The sequence below is a fragment of the Urtica dioica genome, chromosome 9 (genome assembly GCF_054948205.1).
Source record: "Urtica dioica subsp. dioica isolate 48M chromosome 9, U.dioica_male_clone48M_v1_H2, whole genome shotgun sequence".
Classification (NCBI taxonomy): domain Eukaryota; kingdom Viridiplantae; phylum Streptophyta; class Magnoliopsida; order Rosales; family Urticaceae; genus Urtica; species Urtica dioica.
Window position 1 is genome coordinate 22828614 of NC_142764.1, and position 11149 is coordinate 22839762.

Here is an 11149-nt window from a genome sequence, read left to right on the forward strand (position 1 = left end):
ACATTTATCTAAGCAAATGGTAAAAAGTAATTTACTAATAATATCGAAAGAGTGCATATGTTGGAATTAGGCTCTTAGATCACTTAGTTTCCAGGCAGTCTCCTCATGAAGACCCTTAGTGATCAAATTAAGAGTGATTGGGTGCCAAGTCGGGCATGAGACTAACATAAGAGTAACCCGAGAAAGTATATGTTAGCAATATTGTATTAATATTGACGGAAAAATAAGACAAATTGCATGGATGAAAAACACGTAAAAAGGTTACAAATAAACCTTAGAAACCTTAAAACCGGAAAACAAAACGGGAAAAATAGTCGAGGCCCGTTGGACGGTCTCCTTGAAGCTTTTTATCGCTCTCCCACGGATGCTGGAACTTGAGCGAAATCCTCCCAGGATACAACGACTAGCAGAGGCAAGCTTAGCACCGATACACTTGACTCTCGGCGAACTATGACCTGTGCGAAACTATCACCAAGACGAAGCAAAAAGAAAAGAATTTCTGGGAAAGAGAGAGAGCTCGGGAACAGTGGGGAAACAATGGAATTCGTAAGTCAGTATCCTGAATGAGAGCTGAAGCCTCTTTATATAGGCCAAGGCTACGTCGGTTGAAGTTCAAAAATGTCCAGCCTTAAAGGCATTTAACGCAGGTTATTACAACCATTAACACATCGTTTTGAATTCAAAGCCATGCGAACAGTCCAACGTTGTCAGCCTTAATGGCATTATTACACAGCCATAATGCGCACTTAAAACTCAAAAAACCATTGAATTGAAGCATACAAACCGTTGGCTTTAATTCTCAAACGTACATTTCGCCACTTCGTCCGGTCGAGCTCGTCCAGTCGGGCTGGAATGACTTCGTCACTTTGTCCAGTCGACCTAACCCAGTCGAGCTCGTCCAGTCGAGCTGGAATGACTTCGTCACTTCGACAGTCGACCTCGCCCCAGTCGAGCTGGAATGACTTCGTCACTACGTCCAGTCGAGCTGGAATGACTTAGTCACTTCGACCAGTTGACCTCGCCACAGTCGAGCTGGAATGACTTCGTCACTACGTCCAGTCGACCTCGCCCAGTCGAGCTGGAATGACTTAGTCACTTCGACCAGTTGACCTCGTCACTTCGTCCATACCAGCTCGTCACTTTCTCATTCACCTTAGGTCCGATTTTGGCAAACAAATATTCAATTTTATAGCCCTCGTTACGAGGAATCCGTATCACTTGGAATTATTAAATTCCGATGAGTGGAGCCCACTCAAATTGTTGCCACAAATCAGCCATCCACACGTTAATAAATAATATTTATTAACTTTATTCCAACAATATAATACTTGAATGGAAAATAACTTGCTCATGTAACACAAAATCAGAAAATCAAATCTGATCATATGTCCAACAAATGTGAAACTAAGTTCACCTAGATTTCATCAATTAAATAGCGGAAAACACCATAAAACTCCACGAGACGGTGATGAACAAGTTTGAACACACCATATAATTTTTCCAATTTTTTTTTAAAGATGAGCTATTTTGCCCTATTTTAAAGATGAGCTATTTTGCCCTATTGTTTCATATATTTTGTAATAGGACCCAACAAACAAAGAAAATAAAAAGCACAATTTGAACTAATTTTATTTATAAACACAAAAATGGGATGTTCTATCTTGCCAATGGACGGAATTCCGAAGCAGCAATGGACAACATTTCATAGGAATCTGGTGTTGACACGGCAACCCGGCCGGTAAGGCTCTTCCGGGCTTTTTCCATCGCCAAACACTCTTTCAGATCAATCACCACCTCGCTCATGTTAGGCCTCCTCGCATGCACTTTAGACGCACAAGCCATTCCAATTTCGGACCACTTTCCAAGTTGAGTTGGAATCAAAATCTCCTTGTAGCCCTGCGTCTACAACACTTTCAATGACACCGGTCGAGAGAACCGAACCGACCCATTGGCTTATGGGAATCCTCTCGGCGGGCTCATTTCTTGAACTCATTATGGCTGACCTCCTTGTAATTATCTGCAAGAGAACTACTCCGAAGCTGTAGACGTCGCTCTTTTCGTTCAGCCATCCCGTTTCTTTATACCTATATAAATAATAAATCACCTCTATGGTTATTTAGTTTTCTAATCAAGTAATTAACAGTGATCGACTTACTTAGGGTCTAGATATCCCGGGGTACCGGCAATGATTGTAGAGACATGGCCTGCAACAGCTGTAGCAAAACTTTTGGAGAGTCCGAAATCGGCAAGCTTAGCCCGAAATTTTTTGGTTAACAAGATATTTGGAGGCTTGATATCTCTGTGTATTATGGCTGGTTTGCATCCATTATGTAGATACTCCAATCCTACATGTCAAGTGTTGAAGGTTTGTTTATTTTCATTTTCTTTCTTTTATCTTTGGACTTGTAAAGTGAATAACTGAGTATGCACTGTGGGATAGTTATGTAAAGTTTATTAGTGTTTAATTCCATTTCTCCGGGGCGTGACAGAAAACGCATGGGAGATGAAGATGAGAAGAAGATAAGAACGTAGAAGTCTGGAGAAGAAAGAGGAGAAAGAATAAATCTCCTTTTATATGAAGCAAAGATTCATATTTTCTCATTAAACCCTCATATTTTAGCCTAAGCCTCACTTCTAACCAAGGAATCAAATGCCGGAGAATTTCCACGATTTTCGCCGGGAAATTCGTTTCCGGCGAGTCAACGGCCGTCGAAAGTCAAACATGTCGTTTCGTCGTCGTTTTTCGCCGATTTTCGTCGTTTTTCGTTTTTGTCGTTTTTCGTCGATTTTCGTCGTTTGTCGTTTTCACTGTCGTTTTTTTTTTGCTGTCGTTTTTCTTTTTTGTGTCTTTTTTTGGCTGTTGCCGCTTTTTTTTTTTTTTTACTAAATATTTGTCTCATAGTCTAAGTGGACATTTTTATAAATATATGTTTTATAATAAGCTCTATTTATAAATTATAATATCACACATAGTCTAATATATAATATCACACATTTAAAAATTATATATAATATTCAATTCTATTATATATAATATCACACATACTATGAGACAATTCTAATAGATAATATCACACATTTATAAATTATATATATTAAATATTATTAATAGCACATATTTATAAAATATTATATATATACAATTTTCTATTAAAAAAGATTATATGCATAATTTATTTTCTTTATATATGTTTAAAAATTGAAAAATATATGTATGTATTACATGTATATATTTTAAATATATTTTACCACATTTTTTCCGTTCGGTTTTCCATCGGCACGTCGGTTTTCCATGAAAAACGACATTTGAAAACGGCATTTCACTTGCCCTTTTCCACATTTTTTCCGTTCGATTTTCCATCGGCATGACGATTTTTCGTAAATCGGGAGCCTCGAAACGGCAATGAAAACAGCATTTTTATCCTAGCTTCTAACCTCAAATGAGAAATTACTTACAAATGAGTCCTGAAAATTGTTATAATTATATTCTTCATCACATAATTATTTAATTAAATCCGTGACCGATCGGATTTCAATTAAATAATTAAAACGAGAATTTTCTCGTTCGTTCTCGATTAATTTAAATATATTTAAGGTTTCTCGGAAATAATTCTCGTCCTTGAGAATTTATTTCTTAAATTAAATTCCGGAATATTCCTTCGGAAAATAATTTATTATTCAAGATGAACTCGTTAAATTCTTTATTTATTCTGAGATTTTCATTACCTTTAAAATATTCTAAATTAATTCTATAAATGAATAGGACCATAATTCACTCAAGAATTCAATTGTAACAACAGAAGCTCGTTTATTAAACTTGAATTTACAAGTTGAGAGATTCAAAAGTTTATAATTTACATATTCTATATAGTTAAATTTTACATATTAGTACCTTCTTTTAAAATTTTAGCATTTGAGTCTCTTTCATTCACCATTTAACTTTGATTTTTTAATTTTTTTTATTACTTAATGGAAATTAGCAGAAATGCTAACTTTCATCAAGTCTAACAGAAATTACACTTCCGTTAAGCAATGGAAGACAATAAATTGCCTAACGGAAATATCACTTCCGTTATGCAATGGAAGACACACTAACTGAGGCGAAATCTCCGTTTCCTTTCAATAGCCAGGATGATCGACGTTGTAAAGAAGAAGAAAAAAAGTAAGGACCCACGTTGTTAAGTGGTCAAAAATTCAGGGACATGATTTATCCTACATATATATAATGAGAAGATTAAAATAACCTTATATAAATAGAATAATAACAAATATGCTATGCTAATAAAAATGTCCATACTCTGCCCCTTGTAGAGCTAGTCATAGAGTATTTTTCACCTTGGTTGATAATTGCACTAGATATTGGCTGTGTTTGGTTGAGATTAAAATGCACTGTTTTTGTTTTTAGAAAAAACTAAACTGCTTATCCGGTGTTTGGCAAAACTGTTTTTACAAAAAAACTTCAAAAACGATTTTAGATTTGTACATGAGATGGAAAAGTTAAGATTCTTAGCTTTTGAAAAAAGTGTTTTTAAGTTTGTTATACAAATTATCGTAATATCTTCGTACAAAGTGTTTCTAAGTCATCTATATGATATTTTAAATTTTATCTCCCTTCGTAAATTGTGAGACTTTTTGTACCATAATACATGATTTTTCTCTCTGTCTCATCTTTTTTTTTCTATCTAAGAGTGAAACTTATTAAAAAATTATTTGTGCATTTTATTGGAATGTCGTTGGCCGTTGGAGTCCAATAGTAGTTTGTCTTGTTACGTTATCTTTTTTTCTCTTTGATTTTTTTTTTAGAAAAAAATATTATTCATATATATATGCATATTAATAATTATTATTTAATTTTTAAATGTCTATTTTAATCTTTTTACTATAACATATTTATTTTACAAAACGCTAAATCGACTTTTGTTATCAGCAACAACTGTTTTATAAACAGTTTACAAACACTTGTCAGTTTTTGAAAAAAAAAAAAAAAACAAAAGCATTTTTTTTTTAAAATAAAGTTATGCCAAACAGGGGTCATTGTTGGATTTTTTGTTGAAAAAATATATCAAGTTCATATTGTTGTTCTTCGGTTTTGTGCTTTTATTGCTAATCAATTTGACACTAGCATTAAACAAGTTTTGATAATGATAAGGAACTAGTCTTTGCTGATTCTTTTTCTCTAAGCAGGGCATTATACAGCAATATTCGTGTGTTGAAAACTCCTAAACAAAATTCAGTAGAACGGAAAAAAAAAATAAAAAAAAATAATGTTGCCAGTGCTTGTTTCTTCTAGTCTCGCGTGCCTATTCATTTTTGGTCTGATTGTGTTCTAACCGCAATATATCTGATCAATGCACCAACACCATTGTTACAACACAAGATACTTTTCAAATTTTCATATGACAAACCAATCGATTACGAGTTCCTACGGGTTTTTGGCTGCTTAGCCGTTGCCTCAAGATTGAAGGTTCAACTAACAAAATTCCAACAAAAATAGCAAGGAAATGCACTTTTTTCTTGGATTCACACCAGAGTGTTCATCTCTCGGAATGTGATATTCCATGATCAATAATTTCCTTTCCATTCCATCTCTAATCCGGAATTCCATATTGACCCTTTCAAAGATGTAGCTATCAATCTCTATGTTCTTGATTCGTTCCCCTAGCTTGATCGCAATAATGTTTGAACCATTCAAGGTTTATGCACAACCAACATGATACGATCTAATCTTTCTATTGCGATATGATGTGATTATTGCTACTGCGTTTTTGTCTTTTCTTGTAAAAATTATATTCTGGGATACTAGGAATGAAATCTAAGCTTCGAATCAAAATAAAAAAGCAGAGAACATCAAGAGTATATTAGATCGAGAGTATATTAGAAATATAAGAAATAAAAAGACAAATAGAAAGGCATTATGATATCGGAGATCAAAAGATATCACTGAATTGGGATTTTGACCAATATATTTAACTGATTAGGAAAACAATACATGAAATGAAAGTGAAGACTCTCTGAATCAGCGTGCCAGAGGACGAAACTCGGAAACCATATCGAGATTTAGTGATACGGACTTTGAGTACGTGGAATCGGTTGCAAAGCTATCTTTTGTCCGTAGAAGCTCCAATGCCAAACACTCCCTTAGTTCGGTCACTACGCGGCTCATGTTTGGCCTTTCACTACCTCTAAAAGACACGCAAGACATCGCTGTCTCAACAATTTTCCACGCCGAGCTGGCCTCGAAAACACCGCTTAGCTTTGGATCGACGATGTCGTATATGTTTCCATTCTCAAGCATTGAACGCACCCATTGACTCAAGTGAGACATATTTTCTTGAGTACCTCTTATGACCGGTCGTCCTGTGATTATCTGTAGCAGAACCACTCCAAAGCTATAGACATCACTTTTCTCGTTTAGCAGTCCGTTGTTTGTCAAACTGTTCAACAAAGGGGATGAAAAAAAAATTTACAAGTGTTTTCTTTAAACATTTTCTAATGATTGACTTGTAATTAAACATGGGAATTAAGGTAGGTTAAATTTTTTATGTTTCAAAATACTGGTTAACCAGATTTTCACCTGTATATTGCGGTTAATTTATACTGCATTTGAAATAAACCGTTAATATATAGAGGTTAATAATAATAAAAATAAAATAAAAACTCACTCGGGGTCTAGATATCCGGGAGTTCCGACGATATGCATTGTCGATACATGAGTTCCGTCTTCGGTTAGGAAGAACTTGGACAGCCCAAAATCAGCCAATTTCGCCTGAAAATTCTCGGAGATCAAGATGTTCGCGGTCTTGATATCTCTGTGAATTATAGGTGGCTTACACCCACTGTGGAGATACTCCAACCCTACATTTTATAAAATTAAAAAAAAAATCATAAAAATTAGACATGAGATTAAATTTTTCAGAGGTTAGAAATAATAAAAATCACTATATTTCCCACTAACCTTGTGCCGAGTCAATTGCTATTTGAAGTCTTGTCTCCCAACTCAAGACATGCCCTTGCTTACCTAGTTAGGAAAATGTCAAGAACAGAGAATGAGACACAGAAAAAAATAGTAATTAATGAAGTTGAAAAAAAGAAAATGAAGACACAATTGCAAATAAAACTAAAACCTGAAAGATGTGATTCTAAATCTCCATTGGCCATGAACTCATAGATAAGAGCTCTGTTGATTCCTTGGTTGCAATATCCAACGAGTGTCGTCAGCTTTCCATGGTAAACCGTCAAAAGAAGCTTAACCTGAAAACCAAAGTCAAATCATGTAAATAAACCACGAATCGAAAAATTATCACTTACTAAAATAATCAACGAAAAGAGCCTTGCCTCAGCCAAAAACAACTGATATTGTTGCTCAGCCTCAAATTCCTTTCTTCTTTCGAGCTCTTGAGAGTGTATTGTACTCGCAGTTGCGGGCTCTGGTGGATGGCTCAGCTTCACCGCCACTTTGGTGCCATCGGCTAGAACGCCATAGTAGACTGTTCCGAACCCGCCTCTCCCCAAAACTCTCTCGAAGTTTCTCGTCATCTTTACGATCTCAGGGTATGTGAACTGCCGGTTTTTTGTCTCCAATGATGCTCTTTCCATGTTTGTTTCGGTTTTTGGTGGGACTATAACAGAGAAAACCAGAGATGTTCATTTATTATGCATTTTACAGTTATTCAATGAAATTGTACTCGAATATGTGGAGGGAAAATTGAATGTATTTTATTTTAGTTTATCTGTGTCGCCTTCGAGTAAAGAGAAAATTTGACGGAAAATTATATGACTAAAATTGAGGTTTCATTTTTCTTTGAAAAATATATGTAAAATGAAATATGCAAGCAAATACTAGCAAATCATTTCAATACAAATGACTCGATTCTTTTTTGCTAAAATTTCCAAAACTTCCAGAGAACAGAGAATTTTTATTTTGCTTCACTTCTATTCCCAAAATAAGTATTTTCTATTTTTCATCTTAAAATTGAAATTCCGAACATAGCCTTAGGAGTCCTAAGTTAGGACGCACATACCTTGTTTCTTTTTCTTCTTAAGAACCATGAAAATTATCACTCCTAATGCCACTAAGAAGAGCGATCCACCGACCGATAAAGCTATCGGAACCACGACGCTTCCTTTCTTCTTCGTGTTCTTCTGATCGCACGGAAACAAGGAGCACAAGTCTTGATTTTCTTCAATGCTGTCATCACCGAGAGATTTTGCAATTAGCTAAAGATAACGTATAATTAGTTTATTTTAATGGATCGAACAGAAGTTCGATTATGAACTGAGTTAATGGATAGATAGAGACACCTTAACGATAGCGAACCCCTGTTCGATCTCTGGACGAGTTCATCTGGAACTTCCCCCGAAAGATTGTTTTTCCTCAAGTTCCTGGACACATAATTGCGCTCCGAAACTTAGATATAATCGAATTTATATCACTAACTTTAGCTCTTCAATGACTTACAGCACTCTCAAATTAGGCAGCTGGGTCAAGAATTGAGGCACCGGTCCTGTTAGATTGTTGTTTGACAAATCCCTGAAAGAATCAAAGGAATCAATGAATCAAATCCCTGAAATATGCTCAGCAAAAGTAATCACAAATCGAGCTAATTAACGATTACTATTTTCTGAGTACTCACAAAGATTCCAAGAAATTCAGATCGCCTATAGAGGTTGATATTTCACCACTCAATCCACTTGAAGATAGGTCTCTGGAGAACCAAAATGGACGGAACAAATGGCAGAGTTTAATTAAGTAATTACGCACACTAAACAGAGATTATGAAACAAAAAAGGAAAATCATGAACAAAATGATCATCTCAAAGTAATTGTTCAGCTAAACAGTAATCGTTTGATGAGTTAATTAAACACGTTTAGTTTATATGATATAAATTCAAAATTAACAACCTACACTTAAGATTATAGAAACAAATTCATTATATGAAAGGGAATTAGTGAATTTACAGGGAAGTGATTCTGGAGGGGGTTAAGCCATCGGCGCTACAATTCAAACCCGCCCACGAGTAGTTCACCGGAAGACAAGGATCTCCGTCCCAGTTTCTCTTCACTCCGTAAACCGATTTCACGTTCCCAATTGCATCAACTGAAATTTATTTACAAACATGTCAGCCATACTGTATAAACAAATAAACAAAACAAATAGATGTACGTACCATCATTTTCATCGGTGTCTGGCAGCGAAAAAACAACACGCTCGTAAATCTCGAATGCGTTCAGAATAGGAGGGAGAGTCGAATTCGCGAGCCTGTCGAGTGTAAAAACGTAGCGCGATTCCCCCGATAAAGGTTTTTCAAAAAAGGCAGTCACTGAGGTCAGGTAATCGGGGCTGACAGGCTGGTTGTACAAGAGCCTTCCGTTGACGTTGATGTTGAAGGCTCGAGACTCGTTAGGTTTGAGGCGCTCAATTTCGGCAAAGTGCATGTAGAGATAGTATCCTGTGTTTACGTCTTCCGTATCAAGAATAAACTCTATAGGAGCGCTCTCATTTTTCGGCGTCCCCGCATTGCTCATCACGATATTCGGCGGTTGAAAGTCGATGTGGTCCACTGGATCCACAATCTCGGAAGTCGATAATATTTTCCATTCGGAATCAAAATACCAATTCCAGAGGCGATCGAAAGCATCGTATGGATACCTAACACGTATAATTAATTTTTCATTCTTTTAAGAATCCCGGTTAAAAATTTGGGCTAATGGGTTATACCTCATTTGAAGATATAACTTGATACACAAGTCTTAAAAATTAAATTGATTTTCTCTTTTAAATTTGAAAGCCGTGTGTTTTATATCGACCACGGCTAATAAAAGAAAATATACCACGTATCAGAAATAAGTATAAACTGATGTCATAATAATTTTCCTGTAATTTATTTTAAAAAATCGATTAAATCACAAGTTATGCATTTTTTATTTAGGGAAGAGAGAGATGTGACATATTTATTCAACTGATAAAAGTTGCAGCTACTAACTTCACAGGCATTGCCAATGAGACGTTTGATCTAACTTTCTTGTAAAAAAAAATTAATTTAAGGACAACTTCTAAGGCCTATATGTACTTAGTATTAATCACCTGTACGATCTATTGGTAGTTGAGCCAACATCGAATCGACCAAAGAGCCGTAACGAATCGTCCGGTTGAGCCACGTAGGTCGTGTTCTTGAGGGGTCGGAGCTCCAGCGCAGAAATGAAAGGAGTGCCTGATCCAGTGTTCACAAGGCAAACGCGGACATAATTCCGAGGCGGAAAATGTATGACTTCCTTCAACACTGGAAACCCCGCGTCCTTGAACTCGATAGTGTCCCAGAAGTTTGTTCCCAAATGGAGATCAAACTTCGGGGTCGAGTTCTTGGTGTCGTAGTTTCCGTAATAGAACGTGGCTCTGATCAAGTACTTGGTTCCCTTTTTTATGCTTGTGGTGTAACAGTTTCGGATTCCTTCGGGGAAGCTTCTCACTGTCAATACTTGCTGTTGCTTTTCGACACTGTACTCTGGCGAAACGCTCTTTCTCTCGCCGCCGATCACAAAAGCCGTGTCCGATACGTAACTTATATCGGTAGTCGCTTCCGTGTACGTCGAATTTTCTGGCAGCCCACAATCTAAGCTAATAAACCCTGAAGGATAAGAAGACGATGAAAAATATCTATTAAGTTGGAGATATTTTAGCTAATACCCAGCAAACAATTAACTAGCTATGTACGTACCTGATTGGTCCAGGGAATGAGAACCTAATATAAGTCCTTCATAGATAAAAAGAAATAGTATTGCAGTGTGTAAATGCTTGAACATATCTTCGCCACAGCTCATTGCTGAATTATTAGCAGCTTGTAATGAAAGAACTTGATATTTTCCTTTTCATATAGCTATATAGGTTTGGTGAATAAATTAAAATAGTTAACTCCAAATCAAATTTATTCACGTGAAAAATGAGCTTGCCTGGTCAACTCTTGTTTTTATCCTTGTGAGGACACTATATGCAAGCGATTAAATTCTGGCGGTGAAAGTGACAGATTAGGGAATATATATTGGGTGCTTAATTTCGTCAAATCGCTCCAATGTGATCGTATTCAGGTTGCAAAGTTTGAACCCGCGTTTCACATTGACTTTGTCTTACACTTCATTCGCACTATGGAAGTT

The 11149-nt window shown here is 36.0% G+C and overlaps 1 protein-coding gene across 1 annotated transcript; it reads right to left on the reverse strand.

The window, feature by feature from the left end:
* Positions 1 to 5804: 5804 nt before the first annotated feature.
* LOC149385888 (LRR receptor-like serine/threonine-protein kinase IOS1) lies at positions 5805 to 10912 on the reverse strand. Its single transcript, XM_089627438.1, has 13 exons — positions 10717 to 10912; positions 10086 to 10626; positions 9169 to 9650; positions 8960 to 9098; positions 8634 to 8705; positions 8459 to 8530; positions 8302 to 8382; positions 8022 to 8188; positions 7336 to 7619; positions 7125 to 7251; positions 6956 to 7018; positions 6663 to 6855; positions 5805 to 6434 (listed from the first exon to the last, which is right to left on the reverse strand). Exons 1-13 carry the CDS (start codon positions 10817 to 10819, stop codon positions 6017 to 6019), a joined length of 2742 nt encoding a protein of 913 aa, XP_089483564.1. The 5' UTR covers positions 10820 to 10912; the 3' UTR covers positions 5805 to 6016.
* Positions 10913 to 11149: the final 237 nt, after the last annotated feature.